The sequence below is a fragment of the Uloborus diversus genome, chromosome 9, assembly GCF_026930045.1.
Source record: "Uloborus diversus isolate 005 chromosome 9, Udiv.v.3.1, whole genome shotgun sequence".
NCBI lineage: Eukaryota > Metazoa > Arthropoda > Arachnida > Araneae > Uloboridae > Uloborus > Uloborus diversus.
Window position 1 is genome coordinate 17,837,832 of NC_072739.1, and position 27,288 is coordinate 17,865,119.

The 27,288-nt window shown below is 33.6% G+C and overlaps 1 protein-coding gene across 1 annotated transcript in view; it reads right to left on the bottom strand.

Annotated features, from left to right (window-relative positions):
• LOC129229473 (uncharacterized) overlaps nucleotides 1–27,288 on the bottom strand; it is a 99,212-nt gene that overhangs the window by 19,762 nt on the left and 52,162 nt on the right. The window contains exons 12-15 of the mRNA XM_054863787.1: nucleotides 26,994–27,092; nucleotides 7,364–7,408; nucleotides 4,951–5,388; nucleotides 3,007–3,129 (exon numbers count right to left, since the gene is read on the bottom strand). Coding sequence (XP_054719762.1) covers nucleotides 3,007–3,129; nucleotides 4,951–5,388; nucleotides 7,364–7,408; nucleotides 26,994–27,092 — 705 coding nt within the window. The remainder of the gene's footprint in view (nucleotides 1–3,006; nucleotides 3,130–4,950; nucleotides 5,389–7,363; nucleotides 7,409–26,993; nucleotides 27,093–27,288) is intronic.

A 27,288-nucleotide genomic window follows, 5' to 3' on the forward strand; every position in this document is an offset into this window, starting at 1 on the left:
AAACACGATTCCACACATACGTGAAACATAGTAATGCCTCAGCCCAGAACTGATTTCCTAGTTTACTGGAATGTAAAATTGCCTTTACAGCGTCTAGAGCTGTGTAATTGAATCTCTCACTTACCCCGTTTTGCATTGGAGTATACGTATTTGTACGTTCTGGTCTTATACCCTGTTCATCTAAATAGGTCTCAAATTCGGCACTGCAGAATTCTAGTCCATTATCAGTTCGGACATTTACAATTTTCGTATTCAAAAACCTTTCAGCCCTTTTTTGATACTTTTTAAAACATTCTAGTGCCTGACTCTTTTCCTTCAGCGGAAAAACAGTGACTTTACGAGAATAATCATCAGTTATAGACAGAAAATATTTAAATCCCCCAATTGCGACATGTGGAAGTTTTCCACAAAGATCCATATGTACTAGTTGTAGGGGTTTTTCTGATCTGATCTTATTCAACGGCTTAAAAGAGACACGTCTAGATTTAGCTATTTTACAGGATTCACAATTTAATTCAGTTTTCTTAAAATCACCTAACCCATTTACAGCATTATTTTTACTAGTGTTAACAATATATTTAAAATTAATGTGACAAAAACGTTTGTGCCATACATTTAAATTGTTGTCAAATTTTCTACTAGAAAAAACACTATTAGATTTAGATTTTAAATCGCCGGAGTTGTTGGAGTTCTGACTAGAATTAGAACTTCCGGACTTAGACTCTACTTTTACATCATTTTCAGAAAAAAGAATCTGATTTTTCGGCTTTGCCGATAAATCATCAGTTTCGCGTTCTTTAATACTGTTAAGTTCCTTTACATTTTTACATTTATAGATTTTATTATTTTTAGTTTTTGCATTTACGCTTCTAGGGTATTTGGGCAAGAAAGAATAAAGCCCGTCTTTACATTTTGCAGATATTATAATTCTACTTTGATCTTTAGATTTTACATTTAAAACTCCATTTTTACATTCAAATGAATAACCATTTTTATCTAATTGTGAACCAGACAAAAGATTTCTCCGTAAGTTTGGAGAATAAAGAACATTATTTAAAACTAATTTGTCTTTATTACCTTTAGAGTCCAAAAGTAGCACAATTCTACCAGTTCCTTCAACCGGACAGCTTGGCCCTTTAATAGCTGTTGTAAGGCTGGATGCATTATTTGGAATATAATGCACAAAGAGTTTTAGGTCATTGCAACAATGATGGGTCGACGCACAGTCCACGTACCAGTCATTGGATACTTCTTCTGTGGAGTTGACACTGCAAACAAAATTCGATTCTTGCTTCTTTCTTTTGAAGCATTTCGCTTTCGTATGGCCGCATTTCCCGCAAAAACTACATTTTATTTTGTTTTTCTGTCCCGCTTTAATGGAAGTTTGAAAAGCTATAGCCGATGACTCAGAGTCCTTTTGCACTAATTTTAAACGAGATTCTTCAGCAAGTAATTCAGTCAAAATTTTATCAAACGTAAATTCGTCTTCTTTCCATCTATAAATTGACTGTACAATCTGCCCAAATTCAGCAGGCAAGTAACGAATCAACTGGAAAGACTGATAATATGACGGGATAGGTTTTCCCAAATCCTCTAACTGTTTGATAAGAGTTTTTAGTCGACTTGCATAGATATCAACCTCTTCACCTAACTCAATGTGACAATTGAAAAACTGGTCTGTCAAATCAATAATTCGTGCACGAGAGTCTGGTCGGAAATGCAGTTCTAATTTCTTCCATGCTTGAGAAGGATCATCAATCTGATTTATCAAGTTCTTGTATTCATCAGATATGTGCAAATAGATTAAACTATATGCTTTGTCTCTGCGTTTACAAAAGTCTGAAGTTTGCGGTGAATCTTTACCTGGCTCTTTTTCAACTTCGGTAACTAATCTCCAGCAATTTTTGCTCATTAACAAGGCTTTCATATCGTTTAGCCATGTGGAATAATTTTCCCTATTTAATTTCGAGATTTCCATGTTGAGCAAAAAATTTATCTGGCCCGCCGTCTGATAGACTTCTGTATCACGTTCGATGTTGAAAAAAAATTTAAGAATTTACGCATACCATCTCGTCAGGTTGGGCAAACGGCCCATAACCGATTTGTTAAACTGTGAGCTTTTAAAAGTGCTCAGCTTATTAACTTTAAGTGGAAGCTCAACCAGGACGTATGATACTTCATGTAAAAACATATTTATCTTGTACAACATCATGAAGAGCCAAATTTAAAAAGTAACTTATTTATTATGGCTATGATATATACAATGACATGTTAAAGGGAATATTGAGAATACGCTCTTTACATTATTAAGTAGCTCATAATACTTTAAATGACTTCTGAATCTAACTTTCTAAGTCAAAGTATGAAACGTTAAACATAATGAGCTATGATATTCATATCAAGAGCAGTAAGCCGAAACTATCGGCAAAAACGGACAGACTCAACTGAGCTGCCGAAAGAAACAACCAAGTCTGACTTGGGTTGCAAATTGAAAAGGGAAGAGAATGAAGCAAAGTGCCGGGAGCTTAAATGCTACCGGCAATTTGCATATTCTGCTGACGCGATCTCGTTGCAAGAAGGAATGAACGAATGAAAAACCTAATGCAAATTAAGGTTGCCAACACTTTTGGAAAATAATTTACTTCCTTTCGTAACACAACATAAAAATTCCCAAAATTTAAAATATTGCTATGAAAATGCTTCAACAAATGTCACCCAAATAAACTACATTTAATTGGAAACATTCCCACTGTTCCTTTACGTCATTTTAGAAAACGGAACGTTTTAGCAGGGTTGCGAACCTAGGAGAAACGATTTGCGGTGCATTTGTGCTGATTTTGAAATTTTACAGAGCATTTCGGTATTTACATATAAGTCATAAAAAAAAAAACTAAAATCACCTATCTAAGTTTTTGTGCTTTGATAACCATTTAAAACATTAACACAAAAATAATTATTAAATGCACCGACGAGTGAGAGCTAGAAAAGGGTTCTACTATCTCTTACCTTTTTCTTGGCATAAAACTGGTGCTGGCGTAGAGTGTGAAGTAAAGAAAGAGAATCTTTTCCTCCTGAAAGGCAAACCAGAACTCTATCACCAGGTTGGATCATATTAAATTCATTCACAGCCTAAACAAATAATAACAACATTTAGAAAGGGTATTGATTTCTGTAAAACTGAAAATGTAGGATAAACAGCCAATCAAAAAATTCTGAACATTATTTTGATGTACTGAAGGAAATAAGAAATGTAAGCAGGTAATTTTTATTTAATTTTTAAAAATTGTTTTTTTTTTTTTTTCATTTATTTATGTATGGTGGTGGTGTCACTAACAAAAATAAATAAATAAGTAAGTAAATAAAAAATGAAAAGAAAAAAAAATAGTTTTTGAAATAATTTAATCTGAACTATCCATTAAAAATATATCCGATTGCCGTCAACAGTATCCTTTTCCAAGTTCTTTAAATTCTTGCTAAGCAAAACCCACCTGCCCCCTTTTTTACCAGAAACAAATTCTGGCTATGTCTCAGACTGCTGCTTTAACATTTGGATTTTTTTTCCTTCTACACAATAGTGATTAAAGGATACACTTCCCAGGAATGAAAAAAATTGCTTTTACGTAAGGAGAAGTCTTTTTCTACGATAAAAAATAAATAAGCATGGTTGTACGGTACTATTTACTTATAACAGGCCAAAAATAAAACAACCTCAGCAGCAAGAAAGTGATAACTGCATATTGAAAAAGTATGCTGCTGTGGGCAAGTAAACGGCAGTATCTGAAGAAATGAGTTTTCAAGATATTTGAAGAAATGTGTGTTGGAATCAATACGAACAATAAGAAAATGTTGGAATTGTATTAGAAATGACGTTCCAATAGTGATCTCTGAAGAGGAACCTTGCTAAATGCAAACCAAAACTGTAAACTGAAACGGGAACTTTCAAATCCAAATGAAAACTTATTCATTTTTGTTCTGCGTTCGCATTCATATTGTATAACAGTCAGTCTCTCTCGAACCACCATAGTATGTAGATATGTGATATAATGTTAGCTAATAAATGTATTTAATTTCTTTATTAGTTAAATTATTGAGCAGTGACTACATAAAGCATGTAACAATGACAACACTACACAATTAAAAGAAATATAAAATGATTATAGAGAGAAAGCTCAATGTGAACAACAGATGAACAAATGAAAGTAAGCTCTTGGCTTATCTATTATCATCTTGTTTTATTTAAATTGATTTCATTTTAATGGATAATTATTATTATTAGAATGGCCTACCGATTTATAATAAATTGGATGTTTTTTTAGAACCTTGTTTTCAGCGAAAACCAAATAAGCAACCTTGTACAATAAAGCTAATGTACAACAGATGACAAAAATGTAAAAAAAAGAAAATTCTGCAGTTACTGTCCTTAACCTGCCCACGGCAGTATACAGGTATATCCATAGGACCACAAAGTAAACTAGGTATAAAGTTTATTTATACACAAGAAAAGGGGAATAAACCCATGAAATAGCATTATCAAACACAATGAGAACTTTAAAAAAGTCAAAAATATGTACATCAGACAAAAACAATTTTACAAAATAAATTACTTTTTTTGCCTTATGAAAGAGTTACAAGTACTCTTATAATGTACGTTATAAATACGTTTTTGAATGATGGAATTTTTTGAGTTATTGGTGACACTAGAATAGTGTGAACTAAAGCAACTTGTGGCTTTAACTTAGCATCAAATAAAAAGAAACAGTTCGTTTGAAATGACACATGTAAACTTATATTTAATCAACAAGGTTTACATGGAAAGTACTTTAATACTAAACAAACTGGCTGTGGCACCAAAATGGTATCAGATATAAACTCTAATCATTTTGTTATAATATCAGGCAGGCCCAAAATTTCGCATTAACAGGGTTTGCGTGTATAAGCAAATACACTTACTTTCAAGAAAGGCCTGAAGATGCAAGCAGGAGGGGAAAACCATTTGCATTTCCTCAAGGCTTCAGAAGTTTCGGAGGGATTTGAAATCACTAATTTGTTTCTTAGACTACATGTAATTTGGCATTCTTGATTGTTGTTTATTTCTTCTTCCAAACATAATCTATCTCTCTCGGGACAAACAACATTGCCATCTTGAACATTGCAATTTTCATCAACTAATTTCAATGGTGAGTCAAGTGTGCCATTTGAGCTGCCATTTAAGTAGGCATGTGGGATTTGTTTAGCAGTTCTTACGACAAATACAGGATTTTTGATTGGTTTAACTTGACTGCCAGTAAGGTATTGAGTTGCTTCACTTGGTAATAAAAACCACCTTATTTCAGATGCCTCTGTATCAAAGACAAGTTGCTGATCAGGCGTAAATTTCTTGGTTGCCATCTGGAAAAAAAAAAAGCTAGATAAGACCAGTCAATAAACATAGAAATAATATGGATCCCTAAAAATCACAAATACATTTTTTTTTCCAAAATTTGTGCTTTTAAAATGCTCTAAATGAATATGATACATAAATTATTAGAATGTATTCTAGTTATAAAACAGTTAGCCAACATAAAATGTAAATAAAAGTGCAAATAAAAACATTTCTATAGTATGTATTATCTATCTATTAGTATGTTGGTTTGCAACATTTTATTTAAATATTTATAAAACTGATTTGCTTTCTATTTTCCACATTTCAACTTCAGGCGCTCTTCTCTTTCATAGAATTCACTGACACACTTAAGCAAAAATGACACACTCAAGCAAAATCTGAGAGTCAAACCCAACCAGAATAGAAGGCAGAGGTACAACACAGCGGTTCTTGAAACAACACTGATCATTTAAAGAGTTCAAAAATGGAAAACATGTTACCAGTGAGACACTGGGAAACTAACAAGATATCTAGAATCCCAATTTAAAATTTCACTTTTTTCAAAACGTAATGTTTCACAGATAGTTGGGTATTGGCCCTCAGTAACTCAAATGTATCCGAACAGAATATAATTTAAAATGTGAGATCTGTACCACCAGCTAGAGAACATCATTTTAAGTTCATCGTAAGGATTGTCATCATCGGAGGGAAAGTTTTTGTGTCCTCCTCCCAGATTATTAGTTTTATTATAAAATTCTGCAACATACAAACTGAAGGTAAGTGTTGGCAACAGCTAGCAGACTGCTTTTGTGATTGATGATTTGAGAACATGTTGATTGCATCCACAATAATTTCCGTAACTGCTGAGTCATTCATAGTTCCACTTTGAGCATTTTTGGATGTATTCATTAAAAGACATTTAAGATTTTTTTAAAAATAAAATTTAAAGGACAATATCTTAAAAAAATTTGAAACTTTTAATTTTGAGAAAAAGTTTTTTTTCCCTCCAAAGTTTTTCAAACTACATATGAAATTAAAGTGCATATGGTTACATTTAAAATGAGTTATTATACAACTCTGTTGCTCGTATAAAACTTGAATTAAAACATTGCTAACAAGTAAAAAGAAGTGCTGTTTAGTGAAATTCAAAAATCAATTGCACATCGATCATGAATGATATAAAATTATACATAAATTTAAGACTTCAAAGAGTAAGGTTTCTGAAAGTTGCAAAGATCTGAGATGATCACAATGAGATATTTTTTTGATTTGACATGGAATGACCCAAAAACCTAAAAAAAAAATAGGGCCTTTGATTAATATTTAGAGCTTTTGATAACTAAATAGGAGGCAGTGAGAAGCAAAGGGATGCAAATACTGAAATTAAAAATTTGGAGATAATCAGTACAAACGATAATAGAAACCCGCCTATGTCTTGGGACACAAGATGCTACTAATATCTCTGGTGGGTGCTGCTATAAAACATTAGATTTAGAGAAAAAATTCAATGAAGGTCTACCTAGGATCTGAACTTTAAACGAGCTTTACTCAAAAGTTTAAAAAGTCCACTAACATCACTTTGCTTCTGATCGACTCATATGAACTTTAGAAAGATCACTACAAACAATACTTGGAGAGGGGCTTTTGAAGGCCTTTGAGAACCCTGTATGCATACCTTTATCATATTTAAAGTGCAACAAACCAAACTTCAATCACAATTTTCATTCAATCCATGGTGCAATCAAACAAATGATTAAAAAAAAAAAAAAATCCAAAAGTTTTCGGCAAAAAATATGTTGCATAACATATGGAAAACTGTTACTGATGCTTTAAAGTTACGTTCATTCATAAAATACTTGTTTTTCTGAGTATAATTAATTAACTATCAATCCTTTTCCTCAAGAGAGCATAGTCAGCCTACTTTCCCTTATAATAAACCCACACATAAATAGCCCAAAACTTTCAGTAAACTAACTAAATAGAAAGTTTTATCTTTCTTACCTGTTCAGCATTCTGAAATTGTGTTTCAGCATCACGTAACATATCCTGGAGAAAGAACAGAATGCTTTAAACAATACTTGTGTTTATTATAAGAAAAAATTAATCTCAAAAATAAATTATCAGCAAAAACAGCTAGGTGAGGAGATTTTGCATAAAATAACAGCAAATGTTAAACAAGTGGCTTGATGATTAAAAAAACAATGCAAGATTTTTCCCAAAATTCTATCTTTACACAATTGAAAAAAAAAAAAAAAAAATACATAAGTCAATAAATTAAAAAAAATAAATAATTAAATAAAACAATTAATAAATAAGGAAAAGATTTGTTTTTCAAACTGTTTGCACTTGAGAATTTCAAGTTAAAAGAATATGATTTGATTTGCTATTTTCCTATTATTAGACAAAAGACAGCAGCTATTTTATGCATGCACTAGTGGTACCCGCACGGCTTTGCCCGTAATAGAAAAATTAAAAGGTCTTTAGGTTTGCCTGTATATTTACAAATAATGTATGGTGAATTTTCTTGCCGATTGGCTTGTACCCATGTTACAGTTCCACGTTATGATAATTTCGTATCTCACCAATTGGCTTGTGCCCATATTACGGTTCCACGTTATGATGATTTCCTAATTTACTCGTCCATCTTATGATAATTTTCTTAAAATTGGAATAGAAAAAGAACCACATCGAATTTTTGAAAAATTGCTTCAAGGTGCACACCCCCATGCTACAAACTAACTTTGTGAAAAATTTCATGAAAATCGGCCAAACGGTCTAGGCGCTATGCACATCACAGAGATCCTGACAGACAGACAGAGATCCAGACAGAGAGAGATCCTGACAGACAAAGATCCGGACAGAGAGACTTTCAGCTTTATTATTAGTAAAGATTACATGCATATTAAGTTTGAGTTTAACATTAGTCATTTCATTTGAATGCACATGTAGGCTCATAATTAGATAAATGCCATTCCAAGCTGAGGCACAGGGCACCAAAGTTTTCATTTTTTAAAAAAGGTTTTTATAAGTTAAACCATTACTGGATGCACCTGCTCTCTCTAGAAGCTGGTTATCATATTTGTTATCCTCCAAACATTAAAGTTCTGTACTTAGTAATTACAGTATAACTTTGATTTAACAATACCAAATTTAAGGATTTCCTCAATTTAATAATATATTTCACTGGACCGGATTCGACTGTATTAGATGTCAATGCTGCCATGCTAAGCAGATGTGCGGTACCTACGGTAGAGCTCAAAATGAGAAATTGATGATTAAAGTTCTACAACTCGTGTTTTGACTTAAATGTTCAACTTGCAGTAGTTGCAGGGCTGCACAGTGTGGCATAGCAGGCAAAAAATCCACCAAACTCGCTGGTTTTGAGCTAGAATCTCAACGATTGAGAAAATAAAGTCTTGCAGGTTAAAACCTAACACCCTGTACATAAATTAAGCTTTTTCCGCTATTGTACAGATGCATTCTCGTGGAAATTGGTAGGATCTCAAGCTGAAATTCGGACTTGAGCGATTTTTCGGTGCTTTAGGGAGGTTTTGACCTTTTGAACTTTGGAAAATGAATGATAAGTTGCAGTTTAGAATTGAAATGTATTTGTTCTTGTGCGGGAAATGTGCGAAGACGGTTAAAACCCATTTTTTCAAAGGACAAAAACCTGAAAAATCATATTTTTAATGACTTATATGGTGGAAAAAAGTAGAGACGTACCGAGTACTCGGTAACTACTCGGTACTCGGCCTACTCGGCCAATATGCCGAGTACTCGGTACTCGGCCGAATTTTGATCAGATACTCGGCCAATACCGAGTAGTTGCAAAAAATTGAATGTATTAAAATTTACAAAAAAACTCAAGCATATATAATTTTCTGCAAACATTTACAATTCAAATTTAAATTTTGAGAATAATGAAGTTTGAAATACTTCAATGGAGTAAATCTTGGCTCGAATGTCTCGAAAGTTAATAAAACTTTTTTGTTAAAAATTGTGCAAATATGGAATTTTTGCTACAAACTAAAATTAGTTATAAGATATATAAAAGTACCTTAGCTTTAAAAATAAAAGGAAATAAAACAACGTTAGAAGCACAGTGCAGGATCACTGCAGACATGTGTTTTGGCGTTACGAGGAATTTCTTTTTCAATGCATAAAATGTGAGCTCGTTGATTTAAAGGCATCCGGCAAAAGTCGAATTTTTTGTCGTATGCCTTTACATTCTTTAGTTCACATGTTATGCCCTGAAAAGACGATCCCTGTAACACAGAAAAACGTGTCTGCAGTGTTCCAGCACATTTGTTTTTTTTTGCTTTTAAAAATTATTTATGTTTAGCGAACTAGACATATAATGAATAAATTTGTATAATTTGTTTTAATTCCAATTTGATAAGTCATACCTTTTATTTATTCATTTTTAGTTTAAAAAATATTATTTTTGCAAAATTTTGTAGTTAAATTTCAACAGGAATTTAGTTTAAAAACTATTATATGGACAAGGAGGTCTATACTACTATTTCAATAAGTTCAAAATTCATTGGTGTGTGTCGGTAGTCCTTCTTTCAACATAATTGGTACTGGGAAACTCGGCCGAGTAGTGAAAGGCCGAGTTACTCGGTAACTCGGTACTCGGCCGAGTAGTAAAAGGCCGAGTACTCAGTACTCGGCTACTCGGCCAAAGTGCTACTCGGTACGTCTCTAGAAAAAAGCATATCTTAACACCCAGCAGCAATCAAAAGTTGTGTTTTATCATCCAATTTCTCGATTTATACTAAGCATTCAGCCACATATCAGGGAAAAAATATAGTTATACATTTTAGTTTTCAAAATCGCAACTTGGGTCCATTCTGAGCTCTGCGGGGCTTAGGGGCGTAAGAAATTCAAAATTTTAGCACCGCTACAAAATAGTTGAAGAATTTTGCCGCATTTCGAGCTGTAATAGAAGATCCTAGCACAAAACCTGCAAGTTTGGCGGATTTATGCCCACTATGCCACACCAGTCTGGCCGTAACCAGAAAATAATTTCGAGGAGGGTTTAAAAACTTTCATGTGGTGCTTTGAGCTATTTGTGCTAATGGGGCATTCCACGGAAAAGGGTAATTTTGTCCCGCACGTGACGCTTCATATATTTCATAAAAAATAATAATTTAAAAGGATAATTAACAAAATTTTGTTGCTTAAGAAATCATAAATGCATGTGTGACTTCTTTCACAAAAACTTTCTTCAAAAATTATTTCTTTTTTATGAAATATAGGAACCGTCATGTGCAGGACAAAATGACCATTTTCAATGGAATGGGTATATACATTTTTTTTTTCAATGTTTTAAATAATTATTTCTAAACTAACGAGATATGTTTCCTTTACGTTGGAACTATAGCTTCCAAAATCTACAATTTGTTTTGTTATTACTGTATTAATAGAGCAAAAATATTAGCTTATTCATAAGCAAGTTACCAGAGGCTGACTTTGGATGTCCCGCATGTGACACATATAAATAAATTTTACTGTAAATAGCAAAATTGTTTAATAAAAATATAATTGTGTCATTAGTATCTTTGTATCAAATGTAAAGATTAAAAAAATTGCTTACCCCTGTTTCATCAAAATATTAAGAGATATGACAATAAGTTAATGAAGTTTAAGCGTATTCTTGCCCCGCATGTGACGGTGGAATGGCCCTAATGTTCAAGTTGTTCGTTTATCTATTATGAAAGCGTTTTATGCAATTAATATACATATAAAAGCCATTTGAGTTTTGGAACAATATTTTTTAAAAAATTTTAAATATAAACAAACATTTAAATGTCAAACCAAACTTTTTTTTGGGGGGGGGGTGAACCCTAAGAGCCCCCCTCCCTTGTATATGGCCCTGAGTAGTTGTTTCATAAATAGCTAATCTAACCTACATAAGATTTTTACATTTTTGTAAAATTCTTTATTCAAAATTAATAAATGTAGTTACGACAAATTTTCTCTTCAATACCTTTTCATATACTAGGTTACTTTCATCGTAAGTGACTATTACTAGTCATTTTTAGAGGTATCTTCATAGATACGAGAAAAATACCTTAGTAAAACGGCCTTGATGTATCATTAAATAATACTGAAAACATCTGCTTATTTGGATTTTGCTGTTGCTTTATTTTGTTAATACAAATCTAACAGAATAACAGCATTCTAAAAAATTCCATTTTCAAAATTTCGGACATTTAAAACTCTAAACTATAATAATTTTCTATTCTTAAAATTCCAAGAATGTCTTGACGCTATAATTTATAACATTTTATTTTCTAGATTCATTTTAACCAAGCATGAAGATAATTTTGACAGCAGACAATACTTTAAAAAATATATATTTGGCCGTAGAATGAAATCAGAGTTCCCACTTCCAGCAGATTGAGAAATAGGGCTTTTATTACCTTTTTCCCGACACATTTTTTAACTATACAGGGCCACTTCATGCCAATTATTTTTAATGTCCTAAATTTATTTATATGTTTTTTTTTTTTTTTTTTTTTTTTTTTTAAATCTATCATTCATAATTGATGAATAATTTTGAAATTAGTTAAAAAGCACCTTTTTTTACTTGACAGCAGTGCTTTAAAATGTTATAACTAAAGTTCTATGGGAGCTACAAAGTTGTATAATAGCTCATTTTAAAGACAATTACATGCACTTTAATTTAATATGTTTATGTAAATTGAATAATTGATGAGAATTTCTTTTCATAAATTGCCAAGTTCAAAAATTTTAAAGATAGTGTCTTTTAAATTTTTTGGAAAAAAAATTTACTATTGCACTTTAATGAATACAGAGAATTTCAGAGTGGGATTATGAAAGGATCATCAGTTATGGCAAAAAATGTAGGACACATCACTACAATTTTTGCTAAAACTTTTTAGTAACTGCACAACCCTTCATGTCCCACTCTGAAAAATTTCGGACACTTTTATAAACTAGTATGTTGTGGCCATCACGAAACTTTCTTCTATATTTTTCTTTTTTTTCTGATCCCTCCCCATGCTTGACGAGGAAGCAATATTCCCAACAAAAACAAAATGACACATGCAAAAACTTGACGACTATCCCAATGTCTGAATTATTGCAAAAGCAAAGCAAAGAGCGAAAATTGAAAGTTATTTTAAAAGCCTTGCTTGAATGAATTACAAATATTTTATTTGTTAACAAACATAAGATGGCAACAGTTAAAAATTTTAAATCATTGGGATAATATTTCCTATCATTTCCATACAATTAAAATCACGAGAAATACGCAGACGACAATCTATTACGATTTATCTTTCTTATTGTTGCATTAATAAAAATATTTTTATTCGCAAAAAAAAAAAAAAAAAATCAACACCTCTTGGAGCGATCGGCGTCAAAATAGAACCAAAGCCTGTTTACATATGGATTCACATATATTCCAAATTTCAACCAGAACGTAGCATTACTTCTTGAGATAGGGCACTCAAAATGGAAAAAAAGAACGGGTGATTGCGCTACCCCCTTTTTAGCTGTTGACACAAAAATAAAATCAGTTCTTATACCCACTAAGGGCTACTTGCCGATAAATTTTTCTTTCATTCCGTTCATTATTTCTTGAGATACAGCAGTCACAATTGACGACAAAAAACGTTCTATAGCTCACCCCCCGTTTGAGTTATTGACGCCAAAATTGAATCAGCACCTGTTCCTGTTAATACCAACATATGGACCAAATTTTGTTTGATTCCGCCAGTTACTTCCTGAGGAATAGCAAGCACGCGTAACTCGAAAAACGTCCCATTGCTCCACCCCCCTTGGAGGAATTCGCGCCAAAAACTAATGGGCACAAGTTCACATAGGGGCACATATGTGTACCAAATTTCGTTCGATTTCATGCGGTAGTTTTTGTTGTAGAGCGGCCACAAAAAACTGGTCACACACAGACGTGACACACATACATACACACACACATACATACATACACACACACACAGACAGACAGACATTTTCCAAAAATGGTCGAAATGGACTCAGCACACCTTAAAACGTTCGAATCCGTCAAAATTCGAAATTCGAAAATTTGCACGAATCCAATACTTTCTTCTATATATTAGATATAGAAGAAAGTAAAAATACATTATAAATCAAATAGTATTTTTAGAAAAGTTAAAGGGCACTATTTCAAAATTTTTTGTTGTAAAATTTTGCCGAAAATATTTTTTCTCAAAACACGTTCAAGTTACAAACTAAACTGCACCTAATTCTTTTTTTAAATGAGCTATTATCTATTGAGCTGAACTCTGTTTCTTTGATAAAACATAAGCTCTAACATTTGAAAGCAAAATTTAGCAAAAGATTTTCCACTTTTTTTGCCATAACTATTGAGTCATTTATAGTCCCACTCTGAAAAATTTACGATGTATTCAAAAAGTACATTTAAGATCATATTTTTTTCAAAAAAGTTTAAAGGTTACTATTTTAGATTTTAAATTTTGTGAAAGGTTTCTTGAAAATTATTCAACTACATATGAAATTACAGTGCATGTAAGTGCCTTTAAAATGAGTTATTATACAACTCTGTTGCTTCCATAGAACTTGAATTAAACACTTTAAAACAATGCTGGCTAGTACAAAAAAGTGATTTTAACAAATTTCAAAAATTAAGTACACATCATTTATGAATAAAAGATTTTAAAAACAATATTAACATACATAAATTCAAAAAATCAAAGAGTAAGGTTTCTCAAAGTTTCATGAAAATCTGAAAATTTACGTTGGGATATTTTTTTAAAACTTTGACATGGAATGACATAAATTCTAAAAAAATAGGGCCTCTGATTTATTTTTAGGGCTTTTGACTACTAAATATGGCTTTGAGAGGGGCTGCTACAAGCAATACTTAACTAGTATGTTGTGGCCATCACGAAACTTTCTTCTATATTTTTCCTTTTTCTGATCCCTCCCCATGCTTGACGAGGAAGCAATATTCCTAACAGAAACAAAATTACACATGCAAAAACTTGACGACCATCCCAATGTCTGAATTATTGTAAAAACAAAACAAAGAGCGAAAATTGAAAGTTACTTTAAAAGCCTTACTTGAATTAATTACAAATATTTTATTTATTAACAAACATAAGATGGCAACAGTTAAAAATTTTAAATCATTGAGATAATATTTCCGATCATTTCCATACAATTAAAATCACAAGAAATATGCAGACGACAATCTATTACGATTTATCTTTCTTATTGTTGCATTAATAAAACTATTTTTATTCGCAAAAAAAAAATCAACACCTCTTGGAGCGATTGGAGTCAAAATTGAACCAAAGCCTGTTTACGTATGGATTCACATATATTCCAAATTTCAACCAGAACGTAGCATTACTTCTTGACATAGGGCACTCACAATGGAAAAAAAGAACGGGCGATTGCGCTACCCCCCTTTTTAGCTGTTGACACTAAAATAAAATCAGCTCTTATACCCACTAAGGGCTACTTGTCAAAAAATTTTTGTTTGATTCTGTTCGTTATTTCTTGAGATACAGCAGTCACAATTGACGACAAAAAACGTTCTATAGCTCAACCCCCCTTTGAGTTATTGACACCAAAATTGAATCAGCACCTGCTCCTGTTAATGGTAACATATGGACCAAATTTTGTTTGATTCCGCCAGTTACTTCCTGAGGAATAGCAAGCACGCGTAACTCAAAAAACGTCCCATTGCTCCACCCCCCTTGGAGGAATTCGCGCCAAAAACTAATGGGCACAAGTTCACATACGGGCACATATGTGTACCAAATTTCGTTCGATTTCATGCGGTAGTTTTTGCTGTAGAGCGGCCACAAAAAACTGGTCACACACAGACGTGACACACATACATACACACACACATACATACATACACACACACACAGACAGACACTTTCCAAAAATAGTCGAAATGAACTCAGCACGCCTCAAAACGTTCGAATCCGTCAAAATTCGAAATTCGAAAATTTGCACGAATCCAATACTTTCTTCTATATATTAGATATAGAAGAAAGTAAAAATAGAGTCTTTATAGGGGCTTTTGAAGTCTGTAGGAACCCTGGAAATGCTTTATTGCAAAAAGAATTAGATTTGAATATTTTACATGAATTTCATTTTTTCAGAACTGCATTAAAAAAAAAATAGAAAAAGCTGAATATTTACTTGAACATTTATGTAAAGTTTTATTAGCTTTTATTATCGACTTATATCAACAATTCAATTCAAAGGTAAACTAATTTTAGTACTCTGTTACAAGAAACTTACATTATTAAATATGCTGCTTTACTAGGGTATAAAAGTCATATCTACAAAATTACTAAGGAAAAAAAGAGTAACTGCTCAGATATCACTTTAAAGGCTTAGTATTTGTCACTTATGTTCAAATTGCTTTAACAAGCTACACAACCCCGGGGGGGTCGACAACCCCGGGGGAGCGGGGAAAGCAGTGAGGGAGCCGTTTGCTAAAACACTCATAACTCGTGAACTATTTGAGATAAAACACTGAAAAAAGTGGCAATTGAAGCAACAAAACAAGGGCTTCATAAAATCTAAATACGATTATATACCAATCTTTGTTGGTTTCTGAGTAAAATTACATTTTTTGCAAACAAGCAAAATTTTTGAATAAAATGCGCAAAACAAACTTTTTTGACCAAAATTAATTCCAAATCAAAATTGTTTGATTTTTTTTTCAAATAAAGTCCTAAATATCATTATTCAGTTTGTTAAAACTATTTCAGTACTGTTAACGCATTGAAAAACAAAATGACAGTAGCAAGCTCGAACGCTATTCGTACTATAGTTTAGGATCTGAAGGGGGACGCCGTTTACTAAAACACTCATAACTCGCGAACCGTAGGAGGTAAAGCACTAAAAAAGTGGCAAAAGATGCAACAGAACAAGGGCTTGAAAAACCTAAATATGCTTATAGTTCTATCTTTGTTGGTTTATAAGTAAAATTTCTTTTTTAGCAGTCATGCAAAAATTTTGAATAAAACACAAAAAGCTTTTTTTTCCCAAAGATAAGTTCTTTTTTAAAATTATTTAACCCTTTAGGGAATCAATAAAATCTGAAACTTCATCATTCAGTTTGTTTAAAACTACTTAATTATTACCAATGTGAGCGTTAAAAAGCGAAATGGAAAATGCAAGCACTGTCTAAGTTGGCGCATTGAATAAAATGGCAGTATGTTAAGGAGAAAAAAATAGCTTTATTATCATTCATATTCATTCTTCAGTTTACAAACTTATTCTAATTGCAAAGTATTCAATTATGGCTTTTTTTTTGTTAAATTTTGTTATATACTGCTTTAAATTTGAGAGGAACTAGGGAACCAGGCCCACAGTAGTTTCAATTCAAATATAATTTCATTTATTTCTATTAATTTATATTTTCAATTTGTATAAAAGAATATTGCGGGGATATTTTTGCGGATATTGTTTTTTGTAATTTACCCAACAAAGAACAATGATACAAGAAATAATATGTTCTAAATAAATATAAAAAATGAGAAGCATCCTTGAGCTTTTATGAAAATGAATATAAATATAAAATTATACACTATAGAGTACTAAAAAAAAAACTAATTAAATAAAATTAGTAAAATAATGCATATTAAAAAATAATTGCAGAATATCAACATGCATACATAAAGCATTAATATATCAGAAATTCTGAAAGCTGGATCATGCTCTTTTTTGTTGACTTGTGATTGTTCTGTTGAATCGTTCTCTTCCGAGTAGTTTGTAGTTTATGGGTTTTTGCTTTAGCCTTAATAGCACAGTATTTACTGCAAGATGAATTATTATTAAAACATTTACAAGATTATTTACAGTTCTTGCCTGCGCAGGTTGGAATTAAACTCTCTGGTAACTCTGGCTGCATCATAAGGTGTGGGGCTTTATTGTTTTATTTTCAAGTGAAACCCAAACTTGGTTACATCTAAAGGCACTGCTACGATACAGGGGAATTGATTCAATAGTACACTTGAGCAATACTTCTTAGCACATGTTGGAAAGAATTGCAGGAGCATGGTAGAGAGCTGATATTATATTTATTTCTGATGGAAATGATAAGAAATTATTGTGTGTAATGGTTGCATTTGCAAGAAATACCTATTTTCTTGACAATTTTTTTTATAATACAGCTTCTAACAGTTGAAATTTTGAAGCACTCAGATATTGTTTTAATGATAATTCTAGTGTACAAAAAAGTTTTTGACTTTTTTGGTAAAGTGAAAGCATACTTTTTTGTTCTTATTTTACTTGTTGAACCGCAGTTGGAAAATGCATCAAAAGCTTGTAAAATTTTAGATGCTTTTCTTGTAAGTGCTCCTGAAGATAGATGCCATCCTAAAGCTCTTTTCCTTTCCACAACACCAGCACACGAAATGGCAACCTCTGTCCTTTAACAAAGATTGCCAATAAGAATTCATTAGTTTCTGATCTATAAACTATTAGTTACTTTTTTCCCTATTTTGCACTAAATCATATGCAGGAAGATAGATTCTGTTCCGTGTTTTGTCCTGGTTGGACTCGGGCATTTCAGAGGAATTTATTACTTGACTCTCAGATTTTAAATAATATTCATTTTCATTTTCAGAGTTACCAGACACCAGAAGCTGATTGGATGCAGGAACGGATATGTTACATATTACTTACTCTGAAGTGTACTTTTAAAGGTTCTTTTTATTTTCAGGAATGGCTATGATACGAAACCACTGGTTTGGTACCTAGTGATTTTTTTATAAGCGAAGGAGACTTTCCTGAACTTCTGGTTTTTAAGTTATGAAAACGACAGTGAGATGTACTGATTGTGTTTAAGGTCCACTCGTGTAGTTTGTCTATTGCAGAGAAAATTTTATTTTTTTTTTATTTGGAGACCTGCAAAATCTTTGCTGCATTTGAAAGTAGTGCTTGGGACACTATGGACCAGAGTCATTCCATTAATAACTTGAACTTTGTTCTTAAAATAGGGTGCTTCTTCTAGAGTTTTGCTGCAAGAAGTATCATTTTCAATTACATTCACGAAATCGCACCTCTAGCTTTGCTTCAGTGAACCATTCTGATGAACCTAACCTAGCATTGGGCTTATTGTATGGGAATGATTTTTAGATGTACTAATATCACTTTTGAGCTAACGTTTCCCAGGTTAAATGTTTTTTTTTGTTTGTTTTCTTTTGCTGTTTTGCAGTGAAGACATTGACATTGCAGGACTTCTCTGGATAAGAGACTATTCACATTTTCTTTAACGTTCCACTGAAATTTTGATGCTGCTTATGTGGCAATAGCCTCGCTCACTATGTTTCATAACTCAGGTGTAAAATCTGCAAAAGGGCTACTCTGATAGTTTATCCATTCCGTAATTACTTCGTACTTGCAAACTTGCATGTTTTAATTTTTTAAAAAGTGCCATTGTGACCCATACTAAGCAGCTATAATGCGTTAAAGGTTAAATAATTAAATAACTACTTAACTGGGACATTGTTTTGATACAAAATAAAACCGCCAAAACAGGAGAGCCACAAAATTTACTTTGGCGTATAGTCTTCCAGGTACATTCCGCTAACTTTTTTTTTTTTGTGAATTACCTCGAGTGTTTTTAGAGCTTGCTTTTATTTCACTTTTCAACGCTTTCATAATAATTTCTGTTGGCATAAATTTAGGTTAAGGTTAAAATCCAAAAGTTAAGATATTTTAACTAAGCCAACATTAACTGGCCGTGTAATGTCAAGTTGGAGACAAGCAAAAAACATGTTTCAGAAAAATACATTTATTAAATATGACTAGAATAACATCCCCATAAAATACACCCCCAAAATATCATAACAAAAGTGGTTCCAGAAAATAAAGAAAAATGTCACCAAAATGTCGATGCAATCGCTTGCCACTCCGAAGGATCACCTTGAAGACTCACAAAAGGTCCGCCGAATCACACTTCAGGAATGTCCATACTGAACAGGCAACATTACACAATTCGTAGATCGGTGAGCATCACAGGTAGACACGTGGAACACACTTCCCCGACATTTTAATTGGCCGGACACAACACAACTGGTTCTTCACCTGGACTCACTAATTCCAGGACTTGGAAGATTAAATATCACATACCAAAAAAACCCCCGCTAGCATCGCGGGGAAAAAAAAACCCCCACACGTGAGCCGGACTAGGCTTCACGATCAAACACAACAACCGGGGATCGTTGAGAGAAGAGAAGACGAGAGGGATCGCTTGCTGCCACTCGCCACAATATATATGTTTTATCAACCAATGAGATTCCATGCCTCGATGACGTCACCCCACTAAAATCTACTTCGACCATCACTCATTTGCATATTCCACTGCCGCGAATATTCGTACTCCTCTCCATAGCACGTGCGGTCAACGAGTGGAATTAATTCGAGTCGATCAGGTGACAACTCAACTTTTCTGAATCGACACATCGAGACATGCAATCTCCGATGGTTTCAGTAAACAGTCGCCATTAATTATGGCGTGGGGGAATCGTCGATTGAAGTGTTAGCACCAACTAGTTGACAGGTTCTACTTTTACCAGACTGGGCTTAAAGTAGGTACACTTAACTTTAAATTATTTTCTTTAAATTATCGGCTGTGGACCGAGAATAAAAAATAAAATAAAATAATATTTTATGCTAACAAATTCCCCCCTTCTCGGTTACACAGCACGATACACTTCAAAACGACATGAAAACTGACATATTTCAAACAACAATTTAAAAAAATTTTAAACACTTTTGAGAAACACTGAAAAATTTACACACTTGAATATTAAACTTTTACATTTTCATAATTACCAAAAATGAGTTTGCACATTTTTTTCAATGTACCCCGAGTCAGAGGCTTGGTAAACATATCCGCAGGATTTTCTGCGCTTTTCACATATTTTAATTCAAATGTATTCTCCTCTACTAAGTTTCTCAAAAAAATTTGAAAATTCTATTGCAGCTATATTGTCACAATTAATTACAGACCCGGTAAATTTATATCCAGCTATTTCAAAATGTGATGTTTCTTCTAAAATCCTTTTTAACCACACCACTTCTTTTGCTGCTTCTGTCAAAGAGATATACTCAGCTTCCATGGTGGACAATGAAACACACTTTTGTTTAAATGTTCGCCAGATAATAGGTACTTTGTCAATGTAAATAATAATTCCCCCCATCGAAATCCTATCGTCCCTATTTGCAGCATAGTCTGAGTCAGAAAAACCATTGATTTTAATTTCATTTATTGCAGATAGACTTAATTTATAATAATTTGTATATTTTAAATAACCTAAAAGTCTTAATAAACACTGCCAATGTCTTTTACCCGGATTTGCTTGAAATTGAGATAATAGATTAACTGTATAGGCAATATCCGGTCTAGTTTTCCCTGCTATATAGGACAAACATCCCAATAAATTGCAATAAGGTACTTTCTCCATTTCTTTTATTTCTTGGTCCGTTTTTGGACAATCACCTAAAGACAAAATTGTACCTTTCGCTATTGGGAGGGTCGAGTATGGGTATTGATACTTTTCAAAATTTGCACAAACTGTCTTAATGTAAGAATTTTGGTGTATAAAAATTCCCCCATTGATTTCTTCAAATTCTACCCCCAATAATTTTTTAGTTCTCCCTAATTCTTTAATATCGTAATGTTTTGATAAATCCTGAATTGTTTCCTGAATTATGATTTCATTTTTTCCAAAAATTATTATATCATCTACATACATCAATAAAAACACATTTCTGTTTCTTGTATAAACACAGTTACTACATTTAAATTTCAAAAAATTCAGACCTTGGAGAACCCTATCAATTTCCAGGTACCAATTTCTCCCCGATTGATGGAGACCATATAGCGATTTCTTTAGACGGCATACTCAGTCTTCTTTTCCCGGGATTACAAAACCCTGTGGTTGTCGCATATAGATTTCTTCATGCAAATCAGCATAAAGATATGCGTTTTTTACGTCTAATTGAAAATGGCTCCAACCCAGGAATATCACCAGAATTGAGAAAAACATTCTGATCAGGGAGAAATTGATAACTGGGGAGAAAACCTGAGAATACGATTCTCCTGCCACCTGCCTGTTTCCCATCGCAACCAATCTGCTTTTAAACCTGGCAATTTCCCCTTTAGCATTCCTCTTCAAGTCATAGACCCACTTATTACCAAGTACTGGTTTACCAACTGGCTGGGGAACTAACTGCCACACCCCCCTTTCTTGAATCACTTTCATTTCTTCTGACATGGCTTCTTGCCAATGTTTTACTTCTGGGGTTTTCAAGCATTGATTATAGTTTTGGGGAATTAGCACTTCTGACAAATTTGCCTCTGGCTCGGGTTCCATTTGTTCATTAGGGGAATTAAAAATATCAAACAAAGGATTATAAGGTACATTTTTACTTTTGAAATCAAATAGTTCAGGATTGTAAACAATGTTATTCTTCTTACAATATTTTTCTACATCATTGGGTGACCTTAACCTGGTTTTATTTCCCTTTTCATAGTAGTAGATATCAGTACGGTCCCCTGTCTTTCTTTTTACTGCATCCCTCACCCATTCAATTTCCTCACAAGGGGTGGGAGCCTTTAGTTCATCTATCTCTTTATCTAAGAGAACTTCACTCATAGGTTTAATAAAAGAATAATCATCATCATTGTCTACATTCTCATTCAAGTTTGATTTCCCCCAAATTAAATTTTCCCTGAAGTCCACATTGATAGTTTCAAAAATTTTCTTTAGCTCTGGGTCCCAAATTCTGTACCCTTTTGCTTGGGTTGCGTAGCCCACCATTATGCCCTTCTTACTCCTTCAGTCAAATTTCTTTAGATTTTGTTTTGGCATGCCTCTGTAGGCAATACATCCAAACCTCCGAAAATGCCTTACTGATGGCTTGTTTCCCCAGAATAGCTCAAATGGGGTTTTCCCCCTTTCTTTTAGGACTGTTCTATTCCTGACATAATCGAAACATAAGGCGGCTTCCGCCCAAAATTCTTCCCTTAGTCCAGAGTCTTTCAGCATTGCCCTAACCCCATTCATTAATGCCAAATTGTATCTTTCTACTACCCCGTTCTGTTCGGGAGTATAAGGGTTGGTTCTTTCTATGCTGATGCCTTCTTTAATTAAGTGGGTCTCAAAATTAGAATTTGTAAATTCCCCCCCATTATCAGACCTTATGGCCAAAATTTTCTTGTTGAGGGCTCTCTCTACATGCCTCTGGTATCTAAGGAAATATCCAAAAGCTTCATCTTTTGACTTTAGAAAGTAAATAGTGGACTTCCTTGAGAAATCATCAATTATGGAAAAAATATATCTTTTCCCCCCTAGTGACTCCACCGGAAATGGCCCTGCTAGATCCATGAAAAGAAGCTCAAGTTGTCTTTTAGACCTTATCCCTGGAGTGGGCTTAAATGAACACCTTCTTTTCTTTGCAATAATACAAGGCTCACAATCTGGCCGGTTTCTACTTTTTATATTAAGTCCTTTGACACAGTTCTTCTTTTCAGTTTCCAAGATACTGTCATAATTAATATGGCAAAACCGTTCATGCCACAACTCCAGGTCTAATCCTTTGACCTCGGTTACATTTACATTTGGTGGTGAGTCACTACTTTGATTACTTAAAAATGAGGTGGGTTTTACAAAGTACAATTTATCAATTAAAAATGCAGAAAAAAGTTTGATACCATCATTATTAAAAATACATATTTTACCAGGATACCACCTTAATGAAAAACCAAGACTGTCTATCCTGGATCCGTAAAGCAAATTTCGTCTAAGTGTTGGAGCATAATAGACCTCATTCAATGTGATGGTTACTAGCTTACCATCTGTTTTAATTTCGAAAACAATTTTCCCTACCCCCTCGACTTGACTATTTACATTGCCCACAGCTACTTCCCTTTTTGTATTTTTAACAGGCCTCAATTCACAAAATAGGTCCCTATCTTTACAGAAATGTGCCGTGGCACCTGTATCCAGTAAAAATACTGGTATTTCCTCCTTCAAATTTGTGTTGTTGGCCTGCACTCCTGATATCTTACTGATGGTGCAAAACATTCCAGCCTTAGGGGTATTACCTTGTTTGACAATATTACGATTACCTTTATTTTGATTAGTTGGTTTTCTGCTCCAACACCGAGCCGAAATATGCCCCCTTTTGCCACATGTGAAGCAAACTCTCGTTTCAAATTTATTTACATTTTCAACTTTCCGCCCAGTCTGGTGTTTATTCTGAACTGAAAAAGCATTAACACCTGAACTACTATTTCCAAAATTTTCATTTCCTAAAAATTTTAATCTTCCCTCTTCTGCCAAAAGTTCATTCAAAACATTTGAAAAGTTAAATTTACTTTCATCCCATCTATAAATATTTTGTACTATTCCCCTAAAATTTTGATCTAAACTACGTATTAGTTGAAATCCCTTTAATTTCTCATCCATTTTATAGCCATTCTCCTCCAACTGTCGGAGCAAACACTTCAATCGAGCCGCGAACATTCCAATAGTTTCTTTTTCATTAATTCTGCTAGAAAAAAACTCCTCCCACAATCCGGCAACACGGGCTAAAGACGGAGGTTCAAAATTCAATTTCAATGACGTCCATACAGCATATGGATCGTCTAAATCATCTATCAGTTGTTTTAACTCATCCTCTATGTTGAGGTAAATAATCGCCACTGCTTGGCCCCTCCGTTTCTTTATTTCTGCCGAAATACGTTCTTCTAATTTTGTTTGAGTTAATTCCCATAAATATCTCTCTATCAGTACCATTTTCATATTTTTTCGACCATGTTGCCCAATTGCAGGAGTTAAGTTTCTTAATGTTTCGATAGTCCCGTGCCATTATTCTGAAAACTTTTGCAAATTTGTCTCCAACTAAAATGACATTCGACCGAGCTCTGTTACCACTCTGTTGGCATAAATTTAGGTTAAGGTTAAAATCCAAAAGTTAAGATATTTAAACTAAGCCAACATTAACTGGCCGTGTAATGTCAAGTTGGAGACAAGCAAAAAACATGTTTCAGAAAAATACATTTATTAAATATGACTAGAATAACATCCCCATAAAATACACCCCCAAAATATCATAACAAAAGTGGTTCCAGAAAATAAAGAAAAATGTCACCAAAATGTTGATGCAATCGCTTGCCACTCCGAAGGATCAGCTTGAAGACTCACAAAAGGTCCGCCGAATCACACTTCAGGAATGTCCATACTGAACAGGCAACATTACACAATTCGTAGATCGGTGAGCATCACAGGTAGACACGTGGAACACACTTCCCCGACATTTTAATTGGCCGGACACAACACAACTGGTTCTTCACCTGGACTCACTAATTCCAGGACTTGGAAGATTAAATATCACATACCAAAAAAACCCCCGCTAGCATCGCGGGGAAAAAAAAACCCCCACACGTGAGCCGGACTAGGCTTCACGATCAAACACAACAACCGGGGATCGTTGAGAGAAGAGAAGACGAGAGGGATCGCTTGCTGCCACTCGCCACAATATATATGTTTTATCAACCAATGAGATTCCATGCCTCGATGACGTCACCCCACTAAAATCTACTTCGACCATCACTCATTTGCATATTCCACTGCCGCGAATATTCGTACTCCTCTCCATAGCACGTGCGGTCAACGAGTGGAATTAATTCGAGTCGATCAGGTGACAACTCAACTTTTCTGAATCGACACATCGAGACATGCAATCTCCGATGGTTTCAGTAAACAGTCGCCATTAATTATGGCGTGGGGGAATCGTCGATTGAAGTGTTAGCACCAACTAGTTGACAGGTTCTACTTTTACCAGACTGGGCTTAAAGTAGGTACACTTAACTTTAAATTATTTTCTTTAAATTATCGGCTGTGGACCGAGAATAAAAAATAAAATAAAATAATATTTTATGCTAACAATTTCGTTATTTTAAACAAACTGGAAAAGGATATTTCAGATTTTATTGGTTCCCTAAACAGTTAAATAATTTTGATAATTTGAAAAAAAAAATGCGTATTTTATTCAAAATTTTTGCTTGTTCGCGAAAAATAGAATTTTACTCAGAAACTAAAAAAGCTAAATATAATCGTAGTCATATCTAGCTTTTAATGAAGCCCTTGTTTTGCTGCGTCGATTGCCATTTTTTTCAGTGTTTTATTTCAAATAGTTCGCGAGCTATGAGTGTTTTAGCAAACGGCTTCCACCACTGTTTTCCCCCTCCCCCGGGGTTGTCAACCACCCAGGTGGGCGACGACATGTGGTTTCATAATCAGATATAGTATAATTTTGCGTCAGGTCTTTCATGCATGCTGAAAACCCCCCTTCAGATCCTGAACTACACTGCAAATCGTGTTCAAACTTGCTATTGTCATTTTGTTTTTCAACGCGTTAACAGTGCTTAAATAGATTTAACAAACTGAATAATGATATTTAGGACTTTATTTGAAAAAAAAAATCAAACAATTTTGATTTGGAATTTATTTTGGTCAAAAAAAGTTTGTTTTGCGCATTTTATTCAAAAACTTTGCTTGTTTGCCAAAAACGGCATTTTACTCAGAAACCAACAAAGATAGGTCCATAATCATATTTAGCTTTTATGAAGCCCTTGTTTTGTTGCGTCAATTGCCACTTTTTTCAGTGTTTTATCTCAAATAGTTCGCGAGTTATGAGTGTTTTAGCAAACGGCTCCCCCACTGCTTTCCCCCTCCCCTGGGGTTGTCGACCACCCAGGGGGGCGACGACATGTGGTTTCATAATCACCATCATGCCTGCAACAATAATCAGAAATAATATTGCGTCAGCCTTTCCATGCATGCTCAACCCCCTTCAGATCCCGGTCTATTAAAGGTATTTGATTGCAAGGGTTTATAACTGTTCAAACAAGTCAAGTTTTCAAGCTAGAATCAAAGCAATCAATTTTATAACTATTTATATTCTTTGTGCTGAACATTTAGCACATTTGACTGGGTCTCAAGTAGCTGTGTTGTAGGGATTTCATAACATTTTTCAAGTTCTTGCAGAGCATATACACATTTTTTCCTATTTGTCAGTTTTTTCTTCTATTTTGACCAGCGATAAAATTTTGTTTTCATCACATTTTGGATCACAGAGCTTAATACTCAAGCAAGAAATCACTCATTTGAGTGCGCAAGACTAAGGATGTATAACTGTTATTGAAAATCGAACATTCATTGTTATGTAGCTACAGTTTATTTTATGTTATAAAGTTTTTTTTAATTCAAAAACACTTGTCCTAGTTATTGCTTTAAATTTTGCTTGATGTTTAAGATATTTAATATATCTTCAACTTCTGCTTATTAAATTAGTGTTATTCTTAGAGTCCTCACTGCATATCATTTTCAGAAAGATAGAAGATGGAAAACTGACCACTCATACTCATTATAAATAATACAACAACGAGTTTGCGAGAAAATTAGAACCCTTTTGATTTTGAAAATAAAATCTGGAAGTATATCTAGTTACATGCACACAGACACACAAAGGGAAGATATTGCGATAAAGAAGGAAAAGAGCTACAGATATTTATTAAATTACTTTGCAGCATGAAAAAAGTCATTACCATCATACTGGCTGGCTTTTCACTGAACTGTTCCCCTTTGACAGAGAAAAATCCATCTTTATAGGATATTGACCCAAGCCATTTCCTTCCAAGAACAACCTACAAAAATGAAAACGATGGTAAAAAAATTTTAGCGACAGGCGTCATGCAAACAATACAATGCATTGTAGTATTCAAAGTTTTTTTTTTTTTTTTTTTGTCTGTGCTTGTGTCTTTTCACCACTTATGTCGTAGTTCTGAAAACGTAAATGTAGACAACTTCCAATAATAGGAGGGTGGCTTCTGGGGGCTCTCC